Consider the following 22,348-nt stretch of genomic DNA (forward strand, 5'->3'; position numbering starts at 1 on the left):
TGTTTTCTGTACAGACATATTGAACACGTCACTTCATAATAATTTTTATTTGCATAGTGCTCCTCTCACGCTGTTTGATTAATTATGTGTCTGATGTCCCACAGCTGGAGTGTGTGATGGAGCTGGTGCAGGTGGGTTGCGGCGTGAACTCCTTGACGTCGCGTTTCGCGCAGACTCCGGCTCACATCGCGGCGTTCGGCGGACACCCGCAGTGCCTGATGTGGCTCCTGCAGGCCGGCGCTGACCTCAACAGGCAGGTGGGTCACCTGTAAACCCACGCCCATCTCTCCGAGTCAAAGCACAGACTTCCGGCGTTCATTGTTCACATCACAACATGTTACGGACAGAATGCTGCGGTGTTATCCCAACGTGTCGTCTTGAGTTAAGCAAACTAACCATAGAGACCTCAAGGAACATGAGCGTGTTAAAATTTTTTACAATATTATAACAAATTCTATCACTTTTGGCGGTCGGATACCAAACTAACCTACATTCAGTCCTTCCATAAAACTCTCTCATTGAACGGACAGGGAGCTATCTCTCTGTCTGGCCTATTTATGGCACTGAATAAACAGTAGCACTGGGAGGTGACCTTTGCTTAGGTTTCATCCTTTAAATATCAGAGGTCAATGCTCTCGCGCTCTCTCTCTCTCTTTCTCTTTTCTTTCTCTTACTTTCTGTCTCTCAGGACTATGTCGGAGAAACCCCCCTTCACAAGGCGGCGCGTGCGGGTAGTGTCGAGTGCATTAACGCTCTCCTGATCCAGGGAGCGAAAGCTGAGTAAGTGTAAACTCATAACTGCTCCACAGTTCGTTTTCTTTTATTTATTATTTAATTTTATTTATTTATTTATTTATTTATTTATTTTAAAACTCTCTGTCCTCAGCATTCCTGAAACACTCCACTGCCACTTTTTATTCACTCAGGACTCTCGTCGAAAACACCTCAATGTTCACGTTTAACACAGTAAACATATCTCCTAACGTACAGTGACCGTCCAGGTGTAACTGTGAATATAAAATGTTATGATGTTTACCAGATCGCCTGATTTAAAACCTCTTCCGCATACATTATACTAAATAAATACATGTACGTTGCGTACATTATTATTATTATTACTACTACAAACATCTAGTTTATTTACAGTACTGTGCAAAAGCCTTAGGAATCCTAATTATTAATTTTTTTGTAGTTCAAATTTAGTTAGAAAATTTTTTTCTGCATTATTGAGTCAGTACATTTTAATTTTCCGAATATTACTATTCCAATAAAAAGTAGGCTAAATGTCAGCCAAGCAAGCAACAAAAAAAAGCAACAAAAAACTTTTTTACTTGGGACTACTAATGTTTATTAAACAACCAAAGGGTCGTCACCCCAAAAACTGACATTGTTTTTTTTAAGGCATCTTTTCCTTACAGCATTTCTTTCGAGAATTTTGCACAGCGCTGTATTTTATTATTAGTATTAGTATTAGTATTATTATTACAATAATCACCTGGTCTATAGTTGTTACTTTTACAATAAAAGTCTAGTTTATATACATTATTATTTACAGTAAACACCTAGTTTAAATACATTATGTACATGAAATACTTAGTTTATAACAAACAATACATTTATACATGTTATATATGCGCTATTACAACAAACACCACATTTCTATACATTGTTAGAAACACCTAAGTTGTATACATTATTACAGTAAATAGTTTGTATATATACAAATGCATTTCTATATATAATTATTACAATAATTCTTTAGTTAAGGTAAGATGTACCACCTTTATTATTGGAAATTCAAGATTAAAATAAATTACATCATACAAATACATTATGTTTACAGTAAGTACCCAGTTTATATAAATTATATACATTAATACAATACAAACCTTGTTCATGTACGTTACTGTTTTAATAAACGGTTAGTTAAAATACATCATTATTAGACTTAACACATATGTATTATTATTACAATAAACACAAAGTTTATATGCATTAAATAAATATTGCAAAAATATTTGTTAAAAAAATAGATTATTATTATTATTAAGGAGTATAATAAACACCTTTTTATATGCACTTTTTTTCAAGAAAACATACACTTTATATACATACACTTGTTTACACTTTTCCAGTATTAATATATTTCTATTAAACTGTTAATTTTTTTCTCCAGTTAAATGTATTTTTGATGAGAGTCCTTTTTGAATATTTGTGCAGATGGAAGATTTTTTTAAAAGAAAAAAAAAGAAATCTTTCTGTGACGCTGGTTAAATGTGTGTCTGAATTGGAAAATGTGATTGTTTTACTATTGTTTGTTATAATGTCATCATGTGCTGAGGAAATGCCATTTTTGTTTTCTTTTTTGTTTTAAAACTCTTTTTTGTTGTTTTTCATTTTGGTAAGTATGATTTAACGATGAAGCGCTGCAGAGTGAAATGCACATTTCCTCATCGTTTCAAAGCACAGATGCTTTACTGGAGCTCCAGAGAGTCCTTTACATTGTTGAGAGATGCAAAGTAGGTGGGATGCGACTGAGTGGTTTTAAACAAATCCAGCTGAATTTGTAGTCTTAATAATCATTTGGGGTTTTTTTTGTTTGTTTGTTTGTTTTTCAAAGAAATGCATCTTATAGCCATGAATTAATTGATTTTCAAGCTGGCACTGTAAAAAAAAAAATCTAAATATTTCAGAGTACATCAAACACAGCGTGAATTTCTGTTAAAAAAATTAAATTAATTAACGTTAAATTAATTAAAGGTTTAAGTTAAATAGTGCAATCCCATTAAGACTACTGCAATAATTAGGCTAATTTAAGCTTTCTAACTTTAAACATGCCACATTTTCTCCGTCTCATGACCTCTGAATCAGGAAGTTTTAGGAACGCGTGTTGGTTATAATTTTCCGCAATTGAGCACATAAGAGAGAAAGCTTCTTGCAGAACCTGATGGATCATTACGTATGTCAGCAAGGCATCCATTATGTGATACCAGACAGCGAAACATTACAGACACACCTGTTTACTGTTGATTTTTAGGGCCTTGTACATAGCTGGAGATCAGCATGTACAGACTTCTCACAATTTTGTATCTCTTCACAATGAGAAATGACAAGTCTGTTTAAATACTTCTGTAATGCTGTTGGATTTTTCAGTATCTGCTCTTTCACAGGAGCACATTTATGCTAACTGGTTGAAATAAAGATTTTAGCTTGGGAAGTTCGTTAGTTTTAAGTTGTACATTAGTCACATTTCCTAAATATAAATGTTAAATCAAATTTCTTTGCATCACACAATTAAACTGAATATTAAATGTTCTTTAATATCTGTGATCTTATTGTTATATCTGTATATAAATGTTGGCTAATGCATACAATTTTAAACAATAAAAGAGCTACACAATTGAATATGTCGTAACCATGTTAAAAAAACAATGTGTAGTGCCATGGGGCGGGTATTTGACACAGAACAAAAATTTTAAACATAAGCTTAACTGCTAAAGCTATTAATAATATCACTTACTAGTACTAAGTAAAAAGTATAATAATAAAATTGTTAATTTTTACGGCTTTTTATTTCTAAAAGATGGAATAGGTGAATACAAATGTGTACAAAACCTAAAGTTAAATAAAAGTACTTAAATTTTACCATGTTGCATCAAATAAAGATATGTAGTTTTATCAATATTTCACATGCAAATATGTGGTTTCATAAGGAAAAATGCATATTTAACATGTTTGACATCTGCTAAACCCCATTTTCAACTTTAGAAAAATGTAGGAAAAGTATACAAAAATCATAATTATACAAATGTATTATGTATATAATATCTACTATTAGTGTGTTTAATATATTCTGACAGTTTTTGTTGTTTGAAGTATTAAAGCAGTTTTTAAAGTGGGCTTATTTGGGCAATACATGTTAATTATTTTTTTTAGCATTTGTACTTACATGTGAATACAGCTGTTGGCTAATGCATAAAATATATAACACTAAAAAGATCTACACAGGCTAAAATGTCTTAAATTTACCATGGTACATCAAATGGAAAAAAAGTTTAGTGTAATAGGAAGAAAATAGAATATTTTTTACAGAACTGATTTTTAAACATAAACCTGACTTATAAACCATATTGTAAACTTTTAAAAATGTAGGAAAAGTATGCAAAAAGTCGAAGGATACAAAATTTATCATGTAAATGATATGCAGTATTAATGTGTTCATCATAATCTCATAGTTTGATATTGATTTAAAACTGTCACAAGATTTTAACTTTTTAAACTTAAACCTAACTGCTAAACCCATTTTCTCATTTTAAAAAGGTAGAAAAAGTATAGAATAACTATCATTTTACTAAGTTTATTGTACACATAAATTGTAGTATGCCCTATTTGTGTGTTCATCACAGTTTCATATAAACCTTGAAATCTTTAAAAACTTTAGTTAAATCAAATTACCTGATTAACATCTTTATTTCTCGGGAATCATCTGCCTACAATATAATGAAACTGATGCATCAAAATAGAAGAAACAAATATTTATTATTATGAATGTTGCAGAAAAGCAAATATGTTCTCCATGGCTTTGTACATTGTTCTTTCTTTTATACCCTTAATTTGTGCAATGTCATCTGTGAAACAGCAGATATGTGCTAATAAACTTCCTTGGTCCTAATATTACAGTTTGCATGTTCAAAATTCTTTCAACTGGTCAATAAACTATATATATATATATATATATATATATATATATATATATATATATATATAAAAAAATATATATATATATATATATATATATATATATATATATATATATATATATATATATATATAAATTCTGACTTTGACTCTGAATGCCAAAAGTTGGTCATTTCAATTCATTTTAAATTGAATTCCTCAATCATTAAAAAAAATAAAATAAATTATATTAGGGATAAGGTATAAGTTGATGCATGCCCAGATCTATATGTGTCTGTAAGTTTTGTTCGGTATATCTATAAGTTTTGTTCGGTAGTTCAAACAAGCCCAATTATAATTTAATGGTTGTAAATGATATAATTTGGGTTAAAACTAAATATATCCTTAATCCCAAGAAATATTTTTATTTCTACTTAGCAGTACACTAATACACTAGATTTGAAGTTAAAATGCAAAATATCAATCCATGGTATTTACCTCGATATTGGAATGACCTTCACAGAACTTAACTATACATGACCAATCTTTCTGCATTTCTTTCATTTTAAGTCTTACCACAATATCAAAATTTGAATCACTACACTTCCAGCATTAATTAAACAAAGTCCAGAGCCACGGTGGTGAAATGGCCTTTTTTGTGACGGCCTTTTGTCATATCGAACAGCATGGCATTCAGACTCACTGTTCATTAAAAATTCCACTTTTAAATCATTACCAAAAATGTTAGTTCTGGTGTTGAGGCCATGACGAAATGTGCACACTGCAGTTGCTCGACAGGATTTGTGAAGATTTGTGCTTGTAATTCCTGTATGACTGTATATTTTAGTAGTACTAGTAGGGTTGCTGCAGTTTAAGGCAGAACTGAAGATTGTTGTAAGTATGTTTTCCTGTGACAGGTTTAGAACTTCAAGCACCCAAGTCAGGGAGTACCTCAGGTCTAGAGTAAATGTACATCACCAGGAAGGAACTGGAGGAATGAAGGGCTCTTTTTATTTCCTTTGTTAAAAAAAAAAAATATATATATATATATATATATATATATATATATATATATATATATATATATATATATATATATATATATATATATATAGAGAGAGAGAGAGAGAGAGAGAGAGAGAGAGAGAGAGGTTTGGTAGGAGCAATCAAATTTATAGCAATTTTATAAACTGATTTAAATTCTATTTATTATTGTACAATATATATAATATAGTATATAAAGTTCAATATAAATAATAAGTAAAAGCCAATATAACAACATAAATTTGAGCCACACACGTTATACAAAATAATGTCAAAACTAAAATAGACAAGACACTCAATTTCTGTACTTAAACTCAAAACCATACTTGTTCTCAAATATCCATAGCAAAATGTTAATATTCTGAATTATAAACAAAATTTTAGGTTGCCGTTTTTTAGAAACAGTTTGGTAAATATGGGAAATTATATTCAGATATCTGTATGAACCTCTGTGAATAATTTGGTCTTTCTGTGAATTTGAAATGAAAAAACTGAAACAATGAACTGATGTTTAATATAAAATCCTAAAAATGAAGAATATTCTGCATGCAAGATCTAAATAGAAGCAATAAAGCTATACAAATATTTATTACTTTATGATAACTCGTTGTGTCTAAATGCTTTAACATTTTATAATTACATTTTAGCATTAACATACTTATGCAATCCTTTAAAAATGGTAGCAGGATCAAAATGAAACAAAACATTTTGTGTTCACGCAGACACCTTTAGTAATCTTAAGTAAGTGTTTCCTTTTTTCTAAAATAGAAATCTAAAATGTATGAGAAATGTAAAAAATCTAAAATAAAATTTGGCATAATATGTAGAAATAGCAACTGGAAATTTAATCTGTGCAATATAACGTTCATCAAAAAAAAAAAAAGTTGCCTTCCATGTCTGAGGTTGAACTTACTTCATGAACTTGTTGAGGAAGCTGAGCCTTAGAAGAGGTGAAGACATGAACCATTCATTGGAAACAACCTACAGTGAAGAACGGCATGTGTGTGTCTACTTCAGTGTTTCTAATGATAAATCTTTTATTATATTACATTCAATTTTAATATTCAACTTTGAGGTTAATTGTTCTCTGCTTTCATCCACACTACAACTGGAAAAATGTGCCCAGTCACCAGAATTTTTACAATAACTAAAAAAAATGTATCTCATACTGTAAAGGAATTCCTTTCTAATTCAGACTTATGTCCGTTCAAATCATGAGGAAAACCAAAAATGTTCTCACACTCTGGAAAAGTGCTGGTCATTCCAAAAGTAAACATATTTATTCTCAGTCTTCATTATTCCTACTTGGAATTTACAGAACAACCTCAATTTCTATTCCTCTTCAAATTCTTTAAAGAAGAGCACATCAGCAAATATTTCAGAAATTTAACCTTTCCAGCTTGAAGTTAAACATTGTCCTGTTTCTGGTCTGAGCATGAATTCTACACAGGAAATGAAGAATGGAAGGTTTTCTTCTTCAACATCAGCGTATAAATAAGTTGTTTTTGACTTATTAATCCAGCGTTCTGCTCTTTCAGTCTCCTCTGATTCTCGGATCTTATCATGGCGGGGTGATTTCTTGCACTGGTTTTATCTTACAGTTTTATATTATCGCTACCCAATTGCTGTCTAAATTAGAACCTCAGACCTTTTTCAATGAAGGTCCAGAAGAAATATCCAGTTGAATCTACTGATAAAGTACGAATCCATACTACAAATAATAATAATAAGTGACATTTTAACAATTATACCGCTGCACAGATTTAAAAATAACCTCAAACATAAGTATGTCCTAGAAAAGGGTTTCTAATGCAGACGAACAGTAACAAAAAAAATTTATTTAAAACGTATTCTAGCACAGAAAAATAATTTTTATGCAATTTTAAATGTTAAAAGTAGGTTATAAGAAATAGTTTTCTATAATAATGACATTTTATATAAATTTGAATGCACAAATCTTTTACATTTTAAATAAAAATATGCTAAAATGTTTTTTTTTTCTTTCTATGAGCCCTTAATCCTCCATGTAAAACAGTTTAGAAATGTTTTAGCAAAAGCGTTAGGGGTAAAGAACAACCTCAGAACTGTACATTGCCTTAACTCTAATTTATCCTGTCTTCTTTATATTTATTTTTTTATTTTTGATGAGACTTTTATTTTTTGCGTATAGGTTCTTTTTTTGTTGTTGTTTAAAAATAAAAAATGTCATCTGCAGAGTTATTATTTTTCATGATTCAATGCTTAAAAAAATAAATAAAAATATGTTGTTTTGTTAATCTTGTCACTTTTATCCTTAGGAAAGTGACACAATTACAGCCAAACCCTGCAGATTGAACTAATTTCATATTGTTAACTGTTGCCAAAAAATAAGAAAAAAAAAAAGTTTAGAGAAAATCTACACGTCTCAATGTTTTTACAGCCATTGAATTCGAAATGACTTGACTTTTTCAAGTAATCCTAGAAAAGGGGGAGAGCATTCCAAATAGACACTGCTGACTCACTCCAAGTTCCCTCAACGAAACTGCACTGTTGTGGCATTAGGAGTGTTCTCACTATCGCTCCCTTCAGTATCTACACTCTGGCAAACTGTTGAGGTATTTCTTGCGGTGATTGGTTTTACTGATAGGAAGTTTTTTGTACATTGACACAAGTTTCAAAAGAAAATACTTTTTTAATTTAGATGTAGTTTGTTTCTTAGCCCTGCATGCTTTGCTAAATTTATGCCCTTAAATCAAAGCTGTGTTTTTTTTTTTCTTTGTATTTGTTTTGGGTTTGTTTCTGTAAACTAACCATAGGGCTTTTTATATGTAGAACAGATCTAATGAGTTCGCCTTTTCACGTTCCAGAATAAAAACGCATGGTTTAAAAGATGCCGTTAGGGCTAAGATGTGTTAGGCTAAGACGATAGCGGCAGGTAGTTTCTCTGACTAGTGAAGCAAAATATTTCAGAAGAAGAAAGTAGAAAAAAAAAAACCCTGAATGCATCCATCATCATTACAATTCTATAAATTGAATTCATTGTAATTACTAAATCAAATTTCATTTTCATAAACATTGCAGCCTGGTGGGTCTCATAATACTGGAGTATGAACTACTTTTGTTGTTTTTATAGTGTTTGAAAATGTTCATTTGTGGTAAAAGCAAGCAAAAAAACAATATTATGGCTTTCTAGCTACATTTTCAAAAAGGAAATCTCCCAGAAATTAGTGTAAAGATTATTACTACATTCCACTGAACCTGAATGTTCTAAAATATCTTGCATAAATAATACATTTAAATATATGACTCTCTATATATTTTTATATACACACATCATTGCTGTCATGTCATTTACTTTATGTATTTATTTAACAGACATTTATTTCATCAACATTATTGTTTATGATCGCTAGTTTTCATCTGTTGTCCCTAGGAATAAAACAGATGCTCCTGAGTTGGTGTAGGAGCTAAACAGTTTAATTAGTATACGTTTTATATACCTCTACTATAAAAATAGTTCTCCATATAATACAGCAGCATATCAAGCCTAATTCAGTAACTCTTGAGACAAATCTGTTACATAAAGAAAAATCAGAACTTCAAACTTTCCTACAATAGATTTTATGTAAATATGATGTGTGCAGGTTACTGGGCCTGTTAGATTTCAGTGCAAGGTATGAATTGTTCTCTTTCTGTTTTGTATTATTTGACCTCTGTAAGGAAAATCAACTGGTTGTACGTACATTATAATACATAACTACCATTATGTGATGTATTAAGTTAGATAATGTACAGAACACGATAGTTTTGACAAATTTGTAAAATAAATAAATAAAATAAATAAATAAATAAATAAATATCCTAGCCACAAATTTCAAAATCTTATGGTTCTATTGCTGTAAAAAATAAATTGTATCTCTTAATCAAATGAAGTACATAATTCCATAGACTAAATAGCCCAAAGTGACAAACTGCTTGACATAAAGCTCGACTTTTATTGAATTATTACTTAAATGCATAAGCATGTGGCTTAAGATGTGGTTATTTAATGGTAGCAAGTGTGATGTAATGTTATTTAGTACATTTTGATTATTTACACAAATTATGCTGGAAATAGCTTTTAAATTACAATCCTATAATAAACAGCTTTGTTCTTTAATGTTTTTTTTTTTTTTTAATATCTGTCATTAATATTGCAGAAGCAGTATTCAAGCTATGTACAAAAATAAAAGCATGCTTTATACAACTGTTTTCAAACATTTTATTCAGTATCTCAGGTCGAATTAAATATTTTTAAGAAATCAGTAGGACAGTTACTTTATCTACCTAAAGATGGCCAACTAAAATCTAAAATAATTTCTAGTGAAGGATGACAGAAATCTGAGGAAATATTTGATCAATTCAAGCAGGATGTGTGTAAAGGCACCAATATTATGACTATTTGATGTAATAACTTCAAAACTACACCTTTGCGATAATACAAGACGGGGTCTTATATTTGTGTATAATTATATTTATGTAGTTCTTAGTTGTAAAAATGTTTCTGCTGTATATCCTTATGAAATTATATGAAATCGACGTTATTAATATGGATAACCAGTATAATTGCTAAAGTAAATCATCTTTAAATGCTGTTTGAACATTCAGATTTTGTTTATTTTGGAAAAATAATAAATTGCTAAGATTGTATTCAACAGCTCACTAACAAAACAAAAGTATGTTTTATAATTGAGACTGTTTACTTAGTTTGAAATCAATATTTCTACACCAAAAATGTACTTTTTATTGTTAAAAAATACTTGCTATAAGATAAAATGTGCACAATTCTGAATGAATTCTATTTGTGATATAAGTCAATTACCACTGATTTGCATAAACTTTAAATTTAAAAAAAGACCAAAAAATAATACATTTAAATTAAAACAAAAAAATTTATACTAGCTTGTATTTTCTACTTCTGTACTTCTGTAACTACCTGTATCGAGGGAGTTTAACGGATGAGATTTGTGATTAACCTAAATATAACCCGTAGTTTTAGAAATGTATAGATTCAAAATTAGTATATAACGAATATTTAGTGTATTATTTTGACATTTTCTTCTTTGAAAAACAGGCTAAAAGTAAATTTAAACTTATGAATTTTTTCAGATGCCTGAGTTTACATTTTAAAAAGTTAAAAGTAACAGTTGGACCCATCTTGCACAGCACATGTTGATTTTTAACAAAGTAACGTATATCTAGCCTATTTTTTTTTCTTTATGCACATTTAGAAAAAAAATTTCCTCAGATTACTTCCATCTACGAATCTGCCTTTAAAATGAAACCCACCTTGCTAACTTCTACACCTTTCAGAGTAACTGGTTGCTGATGCGATTGTCCTGTTTGATAGCAGAACTGTGTGGAGGCATTCAGGGTTTTTTGTTTGTTTGTTTGTTTGTTTTTGTTTATTATTTTTATCTCATCAGATGTGTTAGGAATCGAGTGGGGAAAGTCTAATCAAGTGAACAATGTTTGACATTTTAATTTCCATTCAAAATGTTTTGTTATATATTTGATTTAATGATGTGTTTGTGTGTGTGTGTTGATGAATGTGTGTGATGTGGTTTTAGAAAGTGATATTTTTTAAAGAAAGTTGAAAGAGAATTATATTTAGATAAATAAATTCATGAATGAGCAAACTTTTTTCCAAATTTGGCTTTGATGAATATCATTTAATGAATTGCTGTTGAGTGGTTGCGCTTCACAGACTAGAAAAAAGCCTCATGAAGCTTTTTTTGTAAGTAATCTTAAATAATTAGTAATTGTATTATGTATTATTTATTTAAACGCTAGGTTTCTTGGTTTCGGATACAGGGACTGTCGACTTTCACCTACTCCCTGATAAAAAGTCTTGACATGTAGGCGTTACAACAATGAATCTTTTGTCCTCTCTCACAAAAACACAATAACGCAACCCTCGAACAACAAGTGGAACTGTTATACAGCGGAAATGTTAGATATGTCACATCCAATAAAACACTTTTGAGAGAAAAACAATCTGGACACACATTTAATTCTTTGGTCAGAGTGGGATTTAAACATGTATACCGTGGTGCCTCATAGCTTGTGAATGTTCTATATTTTTGCATAAATATGACCTAAAACAACATCAGATTTTCACACAAGTCCTAAAACTATATAAACAGCACCCAATTAAACAAATGAGAAAAAATATTATACTTGGTCATTTACTTATTGAGGAAAATCCAATATTACGTATCTGTGAGAGGCAAAAGTATGTGCACCTTTACTTTCTGTATGTGGTGTGACCCGCTTGTGCAGTAATAACTGCAGATAAACGTTTGGGGTAACCGTTGATCAGTCCTTCACATCGGCTTGGAGGAGTTTAATCCCGTTCCTCAGTACAGAACAGCTTCAACTCTGGGATGTTGGTGGGTTTCCTCACATGAACTGCTTGCTTCAGGCTCTTCCACAACATTTGACTTTGACTCGGCCATTCCAAAACGTTACCCTTATTCTTCTTTAACCATTCTTTGGTAGAACGACTCGTGTGTTTAGGGTCGTTGTCTTGCTGCATGACCCACTTTCTCTTCAGATTCAGTTCAGAGACAGATGTCCTGACATTTTCCTTTAGAATTCACTGGTATAATTCAGAATTCATTGTTCACTCAATGATAGCAAGTCGTCCTGGTCCAGATGCAGCAAAACTCTAGCCCCAAACCATGACACTACCACCACCACCATGTTTCACAGATGGGAGAAGGTTCTTATGCTGGAATGCAGTGTTTTCCTTTCTCCAAACATAACGCTTCTCATTTAAACCAAAAAGTTCTATTTTGGTTTAATCCGTCCACAAAATATTTTTCCAACAGCCGTCTGGCTTGTCCAAGTGATCTTTAGCAAATAACACATGGGCAGTAAATGTTCTTTTTTGGAGAGCAGTGGTTTTCTTCTTGCAGCCCTGCCATGCACTCCATTGTTGTTCAGTGTTCTCCTGATGGTGGACTCATGAACATGTGAGAAAGGCCTGTAGATGCTTAGAAGTTACCCTGGGTTCCCCTTTGACCTCGTGGACTATTACACATCTTGCTCTTGGAGTGATCTTTGTTGGTCTCCACTCCTGAGGAGGGGAACAATGGTGTTGAATTTCCTCCATTTGTACACAGTCTGTCTGACTGTGGATTGGTGGAGTCCAAACTCTTTAGACATGGTTTTGTGACCTTTTCCAGCCTGATGAGCTTCAACAACTCTTTTTCTGAGGTCCTCGCAAATCTCCTTTGTTTGTACTATGATACACTTCCACAAACATATGTTGTGAAGATCAGACTCTGATACATCCCTGTTCTTTAAATAAAACATAGCACTAACTCTCACCTGATTATCATCCCATTGATTGAAAACACCTGACTCTGATTTCACCTTCAAATCAACTGCTAATCCTAGATCTTGACATACTTTTGCCACTCAAAGATATGTAATACTGGATCCTTTTTTTCAATAAATAAATGACCAAGTAAAATATTTTTGTCTCGTGTTTAATTGGGTTCTCTTTATCTACTTTTTGGACTTGTGTGAAAATCTGATGGTGTTTTAGGTCACATTTATGCAGATATATAGAAAATTCTAAAGGGTTCACAAACTTTCAGCACTACTGTACATTTATACAGTTCCTCCAGAAAGCAGGAAAAAATATGGCACAACACAGACACTTCCAAGATCAGTCCAAATGGATTGCTCAGGCAAGGACAATTATCAGAGAAGTGTCCAAGAGTCCAGCTACAATACTGAAGGGATTACAGAACTCACTGGCTGAAATCGGACAATCTGTAAAGACCTCGACATCATCATCAGTTCTTCACAGATATAGGAAGCGGCCAGAAGGAAGCCACCTCTGAGAAGGGACAGCTCTTGGAAAAAGACGTTGTGGTGGAGCCATTTGGTCTGAAGCCAAAGCATGTCTGGTGCAAACCAAATACAGCCCAACACCCAGGTAACACCAATCCTGTGATGAAGCATGGTGGTGGTAGCATCATGATGTGGAGGAACTGGAAATCTTGCTGCCATCACATACAACATCGATGGAGCCAAATATAAGCAAAGCCAGATATCTACATTTAGGTTGAAAATAAACGTTCTAACAGGACAATGAGCCAAAGCACAGGACATAAAATACACAGGAAGAAAATGCAAAGCTCATAGAGACACATCCACAAAAGGACAGTTCACACTGGGGGTGAATACTTCAAATAATTCTGAGAACATCTAAATACTTTATTTAAGTTTTATTTAATCTGACTGATACCTTTACATTTGATGTAGTTCAGCAATAAGAAAAATAATTACTGTGGGAAGGACGGGGTGAATACTTTCTGGAGGCACTGTATATTGATTAATAATGAGCTCCAGTTAATTCTTTTTTTATTTATTTTTTATTTATTACTAAAATCAATTCATAATGAGCCCTGAGTGTTTCTATTTTTAAATAATTTTTTCTTTCTATTTTTTGTAAAAAAAAAAAAAAAAAAAAAATCCCCATGTTTCAAATTCTATGCACCTTATTTGGTTTATTTATGTAGCACAATTTTGTGTACACCATAATTCAGGATGCTTTGCAAAGCAATTGTTTACGATGAAGATTATGGACAGTACTGATTCAATATAAATAATCGAAAGATAACATAATGATTCAGTAAGGTTCGAAAAATATGTAAAGAAAATATAAAAATAGGACTTCTGTAATACATAAATAAATAAATAATTGGGTTAAATGGAATATTTAATTCACCTATATATAATTTTTTCTTTTAATTTAAATTGTTAAATAAGCTAAATTTGTAGAAAGGTCTGTGATACGTAACCATGTCGGCATGAGTTTTACGGCTCCATTTTGGATTGTGGAAGGTGGGTGGGGTTCGGGGGGACGGGGGGACGGGGGGTTAACCAGGAGTCACTGAATGTTGGGGTAAGTGCAGAAACTGTACAGTTTGTTCATCCATGTGTTTAGTTTGTTCCATGACTGCGACAGAAAATGAGAGTTTTATTTAATTTACAAGCCTGAGCCATGTATATTCTCATGTCCTTTGTTCCAGATGTGTCTCGTTCTTGCCATAGGGGAAAAAATCCTTTAATAAGTAATCATTTTACCTGTACGTCTTGTTTCCAATACGCAGACTGATTTTATCCTTCTTCTCTCACATTTGTTACTTGTTATTTTTCTGAAGTTCTCCTTAAGGTTTCTCTCCTTATTCTTCAGAACCTCTTGATGAGTGTATTATCCTTCATCTTCGACATGAAAAGATCATTTTTACTTCATTATATCTATCCATGGATTTTTTAATGCATTTGTTGAGATGCCTCCAAGGAGAAAACTTCGTCCAGGATATTGCTTCCTGTTTCTTTACTCCTTGATTCCATTTTGAAGCCTGTACGTCCACACTAGCAGGCGGCAAAAGTGACAGGCGTTCATTTTCTATGCACGTGAACCGATAAAGCATGCAAGCACACGGTATATCTAACATTTTTCACACCTTTTCACTTTAATATATCACAGTACATTTTAATCCTACACTAGAGTAAATCGTATATTGTAGGCTGTGCATTTTGGCTACTATCGTTTTTAAAAAAAAAACGCTGGACGGACGCTACACACCAACGAAAGTTTCTCGCTAGTGTGAACGTAGGGTGATTCGTTGCTTGTTTTCACAGTTAGACTTTAACATAAGAACTCCATTCAGAAGAAACTCAGCTTCATATACAGCATTTCTGACTGCACCTTGGCTCAAAAACCCATCACGGCAATCCACCTTGTCCTTTATTCGGCTTTGTTTCTCTTCTCGGAGGCCGTTTTGAAGATGCTGTCATCGTTCTGAAGTTCATACATCCAGAATGGATAACAAGTAAAATTGATGATTTTCACTGGGTTCATGTTTAGCACAGTATTCTGAGGAAACAATAACGGCTACTCTCCTTGTCCTTACCTTGTGTACCTGGGAATGTCCATATAGTGCACAAAAATCTTTAAAGGTACACTACACACACCCTTCTAGGTAAAAGAACCGTATTAAAGGCACAAAAGGTGTTAATGTTATTATTACAACACTCGGTCTTGCCTCATGCTTGTATTCCAAGTCTTTAAACTTTTAATAACTTGATCCTCTGCTTCACCCCTCCCTTAATTCTGACTTATACATGGTCTCAGGCTTGTTCTGAACATCTTCTGTTGCAGTTAAAACTCTCTATATTTCCAGTACATGTCAAAACCAATTTGTTATGAGAGGCAGAAAGGATCTGTATGTATTTGTGTGTGTATGAGAGAGTGAGTGATTGAGATGTCTGTACAGTAGATCAGGAGCACTAACACATGAATTTTATCGTTGCACAGCTTGAGGAATGCTAGTGGACTGACCGGAGCCGACCTAGCCCACGCCCAGGGCTTCTCAGAGTGCGCTCAACTGCTGTCCAACGCCCAGAATCAGCAGCAGCTCAGCCGTTTTAACGGCTTCTCCACCAATAACTCTGTGGAGCGGACGCGCGGCTTCAGTAACGGCATACCCAGCAGAAAGCGGTCGTTCGGCTGCATCGAGTCCAGTCAGTTTAAAAAGGCCAGAACCAGCGGTAGGTCTGAGGAAGATCGTGCCATTTATATGTGTGGGGGTCTGGGAAAACCTTTCACGTGGTCAAAAATATTTGGACTTTTTTATGAATTTAAATGTTTGTACACTTCCAATCTAATTCCAGTCTGATTTACTAATGGACTTAATGGACAAATTGTGAAGATTAAACAGGAAATGAGCTCAAATAATCTTTGAATAATCACTGATTCATTCAGTCACTTCCGTTCTGTTCGATAAATCATTTTATTCGGTCATGTAAACATTTTAAAAATTGTCTGTACAGAGCATGTGAGGTAAAAGCTCTTCTCAAGACCACCAGATTACCCATGTTATTTACCATTATTTACCCCTGTTATTTACCTCTGTTATTCACCCTTATTTACCCCCGTTATTCACCCTTATTTACCCGTTATTCACCCTTATTTACCCGTTATTCACCCTTATTTACCCCATTATTCACCCTTATTTACCCGTTATTTACCCCTGTTATTTACCCTTATTTACCCCTGTTATTCACCCTTATTTACCCCTGTTATTCACCCTTATTTACCCCCGTTATTCACCATTATTTACCCCTGTTATTTACCCTTATATACCCATTATTTACCCTTATTTACCCGTTATTCACCCTTATTTACCCCGTTATTCACCCTTATTTACCCCGTTATTCACCCTTATTTACCCCGTTATTCACCCTTATTTGCCCTGTTATTCACCCTTATTTACCCCTGTTATTTACCCGTTATTTACCCTTATATACCCATTATTTACCCTTATTTACCCGTTATTCACCCTTATTTACCCCGTTATTCACCCTTATTTACCCCGTTATTCACCCTTATTTGCCCTGTTATTTACCCTTATATACCCCTGTTATTTACCCTTATTTACCCCTGTTATTCACCCTTATTTACCCGTTATTTACCCTTATATACTCCTGTTATTTACCACTATTTAGCCGTTTTTTTACCCTTATTTACCCCGTTATTCACACATATTTACCCGTTATTTACCCGTTATTCACCCTTATTTACCCCTGTTATTTACCCGTTTTTTACCCTTATTTACCCCGTTATTCACCCTTATTTACCCGTTATTTACCCTTCTTATTCACCCCACTAATTCTCCTTATTTACTCCTGCTATTCACCCTTATTTACCCCGTTATTCACCCTTATTTACCCGTTATTTACCCCGTTATTCACCCTTATTTACCCGTTATTCACCCTTCTTATTCACCCCTCTAATTCACCCTTATTTACTCCTGCTATTCACCCTTATTTACCCCTGTTATTTACCCTTCTTATTCACCCCTCTAATTCTCCTTATTTACTCCTGCTATTCACCCTTATTTACCCGTTATTCACCCTTATTTACTCCTGCTATTCACCCCTCTAATTCACCCCTGTTATTTACCCTTGTCATCTACATACTCTGTGTTGGACCTTAGATCTGGATCTTCAGATGAGGCTGATGAACGGGATGAACGGCTCTGGCGGAGAGAACCTGATGGACATGGCGCGTGCGGAGCTCGGACCGGCACTGAGCAGCACTACAGGTGGGAACGGATCCATAACCGGGTCATTTGCCCCCATCGGCTTGGTGGAGCAAGATGAGGGGCTGCGGATGGAGGACTCCTCCACCTCGGCTCCTAAAGAGATGGAGATCTTCACCGTGGCTGCAATGCAGATACCCTGCCGCTGCACTAACTCCTACGCCTACCTGTAGTGGCCTTAGCTGTGCTTGTGGGGGCGTTTATAGGGGTGTGTGTGGGGGGGTGTGTGGGGGTGTGCGTGTGTGTGTGTGTGTGTTAGATGTATCTTATAAGAGGGAAAAATGGTTTGTTTTTATTTTCATTTGAACGTGGGCCTCGTTTATCACGCTAGATACAAGCGGATTTATTCAGAAATCATTCAATATACAAGAAACGTGACGTCCAAGAAAATCCTAGGTTGGAAAAAAAACTTACATATCTAGCGAGAATGTGCGTAAATATTTACGCCTAGAGATCACACGTCGTATATACGCAAATTACGCAGGTTATTCCTGTCAGTTACTCACCGATTTAACGACGTTTGGAAAGAAAGCGATTCCAAAACACCCCGTAAATTAACACAACTAAGACAAGCGGTTCAGTTAGGACAAAAGTAATGGCGCCCAAAGGAGCACAAGAAGCTTTAGGACACTAATGAATAACCCCAGGCATTCGATGAGGACAAAAGTAATTGTGCCCTATAAATTGAGTAGCACTCTTTCACCCTTTAGTTGCCATTTGGTCTTGTCTCCGTTTGTGGGCCTGGCAAAACCTAAATGGCCTGGCCATTTATGGCTGATATGCACGTGAGTGTGACGAGATTAATAAATGATTCTCAGTAGTAAAAAAAAAGTTTCTGCACAATAACTTCCTTCAATCGGGTGGTTTTTTGTTTGTTTGCTTGTTGGGTTTTTCCTCCATGCCCTCGAGTCTCAGCGACGTGTGGGGGAGTTCATTTAGTTTAACTTTCAAATGATCTTATCCCACATGATATCTATACTTATCGTTAACTAATGCAGCTTTTGTTCATTTACCGTGATGTTTAATCAGATCTCTTGATATTGAGTTCTCCTATTATCTGTATTTTCTTTTCTTTTTACAAGTCTGTGTATGACTATAAGTTGGTAATGTACTTTTTTATAGCTTTGGTGGTCATTTAATTCACATATGTATATATAAGGCTGAAAGCAGGTTGTTACACAAGTTCATTTGCAATAACAGACAAAATGTACGTGAGCATGAAGTTAAAATAGTAGATAAAATGCTAACACACGTCTCCAGTGCACGGCAGGTAGTTCTGAGGAAGAGGAAGCACTCGTTCTGTGTGTGTATGTGTTTAATATCGCTGCACTCTGTTTGTTTTATCATTAAATGTCTCAGCCTGACGTGGTGATGTGTGTTCTGCGTTTATGTGTGTGTGTGTGTGTGTGTGTGTGTGTGTGGTTTATTAGTTAAATCTTCTGCACTTCTGGAGCAGATTTGCTTTATTAAATCCTGTTCAACTCTGAGAACTAACATCCTGTTTACGCTCGGAATGATTCAAATTCCTTAAATCCTTCAAACATCGGGTTTTACTTTAAACTCAAAGACTCTGGGGTTCGGGCTGCGTTCACTCTGGAGCCGAAAATCTCAAGAAAACTGAATAAATGAATGAATGAATGAATGAATGAATGAATAAAGCTCCGATTGCTGATGGAGAAATTCTCCGGAAATTGTTGTGCAAAAACAAAAAAACGAACCTTAAAAGGTTCAAAGGCTTAAAAGCTTGGTTTCTTCTTTCCAGCACCAGGAAGCACTGGTGTGAGCGAGAACATGGATGCGGCGGAGAACGTTGAGGACGAGAAGTCGGTTGGTGCTGAGGAACGGTACGACCACACCTTCTTCCACACCATGCACCTCTTCCACGGGTCTTAGAGAGAGTGCGAGACATGCCATATACTTTTAATAGATACCATCGTCCGATACCATGTGATGTATCACGTTAACGAACAGACAACAGGAAATGACCATCTTAACGTGTTTTTAAACAATTAATGATTAACAGCATGACCTGAGAGAGAGTAGAGCAGTATCCGTGAGCGTAGTCATTTCAAAAAATGAGTAGTAACGTATTTACGAGCGTGGAGCAGAGAGAGAGAGAAAGAGAGCGCTTCATATCTGCAAGCACTGAGACACGCTTCCCTTCTTTAGCAACTAGTCCTGTACAGTAACTACTTTTTGTTGGACGATATATTGTCCCAGAAATAATTACCATTAAACGATGTTGTTGTCATAATATAACAGTATAATAATGCAAGTAGACCCTTTCAAAGAATAATGAACTTTCAATTCATTAGGAATATTCAGACATTGGAATTCTGATGAAAACGTCCTTTAAATTTTAGTCAATATTCCATCGTGTCGTATTGATTCATTTTAATCAATTCTACTCTGACGAAAATGCCATCGAATATTACTCACCGGCATTTTAGCTGCAAAATTTAAACCAAATATTCACACATTTCGTATAATCAACTTAAACATATATCAACAAAAACGTGGGAAAATTCGAATCTTCAATCCGACGAATATTCGAAGTTCAGATTTTAATTGCACCGCACTCGAGCAGACGAGAGCGGGAACGGCCAAAATGTCGGTGATATTCGTTTTTACATAAAGACGATAGCTGACATCGTGGTCGTGTCCAACAAATAACACAAACCGAGCTAAATAAATAAAGAATTGTGATGTTCCTGATCGATTAATAGTAAGTTCTTTACTCGTTTCAGTATCATTGTGGATTCCTGTGCCAAAAACACCTTTTACTCGTTCTAATACTCATTCTGGAAAACCCTGTATCGAGGCATCCTTCCTCAGGAGGATATTATGGCGTGCGCTACTCATGTCCACGCAGTGTCCTCTGTATGTATGAATCACACCGAGTGTTTCTCTCCAACAGCACATCAGTATTAATCGCAACATAATAAGAGATTTTTTATCAAGACTTTGGTTTGTTTTTGCCTTGTATTACGTTATACTGCCTTTATAACAGTCCTCTTACTTTGCTTTGAAATTGTCTCTTTATGTTCATGTCAAATAAAAATCTTGTTCCTCGACCGAAAGTTGTTCCTTTGATTTTGATTTTGAGTCACACTTTGCGTATTCTGAGTGAACATCCACTCCACGATGTTATTTATTAAAGCAAAAAAGTTATCCAATACCAACTGGGCCTGTGTGAAAATGTATTTGCCCCTGTAGTTAATAATTCCCCAACTCTATGAAAGTGCATCGATAATGGTGTTCAGCTGGACTAGACACAACCAGGTCTGATTACTGCAAACCCTGTTCAATCACATCTACACTTCAATAGAACTTTCTCAACAGCATGAAGTTGGTTAAAAGGTCTTACTCAGTAACACACTATGCCAAAGTTGAAAGAAATTCAACAAGCTGATTGAAATACATCAGTCTGGGAAGGGTTACAAAGCTATTTCAAAGGCTCTGGGACTCGGGAGAACCACAGTGAGAGCCGTTATCTCCAAATGGAAAAACTCATTAGTGAATTAGTGAACCTTCCCAGAAGTGTCCGACCTTCCAAAATTCCTCCAAGAGCACAGCGATGACTCATCCAGGAAGTCACAAAAGAGCCAAAGACAACATCAACGGTCCTACAGGCCTCTCTTACATCAATAAAGGTCACTGTTCATGACTCCACTATCAGAAAGACACTGGGCCAAAATGGCCTCCATGGAAGACTGGTGTGGTTAAAACCACTGCTAACCCAGAAGAACATTACAGCTCGTCTGAATTTTAGCCAAAACACACCTTGATGATCCACAAACATTTCGGGAGAATGTTCTGTGGACTGATGAGTCGAAAGTGGAACTGTTTAGAAGACAGCGGTCCCATTACATCTGGAGTAAACCAAACACCGAATTCCACAAAAAGATCATCATACCTACGGTCAAGCATATTTTTTTGATAAACCTGTGTTTTTTTAAACATTTTTTTAAACAAAAGATCAAAAGGTTCAACAATTTTATATATATATATATATATATATATATATATATATATATATATATATATATATATATATATATATATATATATATATATATATATATGAAATATTAGATAAGTAGATAGTATTAGGATTAGAGGTGAATTGTGTTTCTTATATGATGAAGAGTGGATATGAACGTAGCCTCTCTCTCTCTCTCTCTTTCTCTCTCTCTCTCAGTTACATTAATTCAGCACTACTTGGAAACGAAACTGGGTTCATTAACGTTTCTGGCACATCACTTCCGCATTACCAAAAAAAACCCAACCAAACACGTCACTCCTGCGGGTTCCATCCAGAATGTACCAAGACGAAGAGTAGGGGTAGGGGACTCTCACGAAGGCTATACTGACAGCAAACTTATTTTCACTGATTTGTGTTTTTAATCCACATATTTAAACATTTTACCAGCTAAAGTTTTATCATTTCACTAGCATGGCACTAACTCCTGCTTTAAGTT

At 34.3% G+C, this 22,348-nt stretch overlaps 1 protein-coding gene across 3 annotated transcripts in view; it reads left to right on the forward strand.

Annotated features, from left to right (window-relative positions):
- LOC108266590 (ankyrin repeat domain-containing protein 10) overlaps positions 1 to 20,947 on the forward strand; it is a 22,587-nt gene extending 1,640 nt beyond the window's left edge. Inside the window, exons 2-7 of one of the 3 annotated variants that reach the window (XM_017470123.3) lie at positions 105 to 257; positions 689 to 780; positions 16,082 to 16,314; positions 17,763 to 17,870; positions 19,630 to 19,711; positions 20,615 to 20,947. In XM_017470123.3, coding sequence (XP_017325612.1) covers positions 105 to 257; positions 689 to 780; positions 16,082 to 16,314; positions 17,763 to 17,870; positions 19,630 to 19,711; positions 20,615 to 20,660 — 714 coding nt within the window. In that variant the 3' untranslated portion in view covers positions 20,661 to 20,947. Of the gene's footprint in view, positions 1 to 104; positions 258 to 688; positions 781 to 16,081; positions 16,315 to 17,762; positions 19,232 to 19,629 lie in introns of those variants that run through there. The other 2 variants (XM_017470122.3, XM_017470120.3) reach the window with 2 other exon arrangements.
- The last annotated feature ends 1,401 nt before the right edge of the window (positions 20,948 to 22,348 follow it).

Source organism: Ictalurus punctatus, chromosome 6 (assembly GCF_001660625.3).
Source record: "Ictalurus punctatus breed USDA103 chromosome 6, Coco_2.0, whole genome shotgun sequence".
Taxonomy (NCBI): domain Eukaryota; kingdom Metazoa; phylum Chordata; class Actinopteri; order Siluriformes; family Ictaluridae; genus Ictalurus; species Ictalurus punctatus.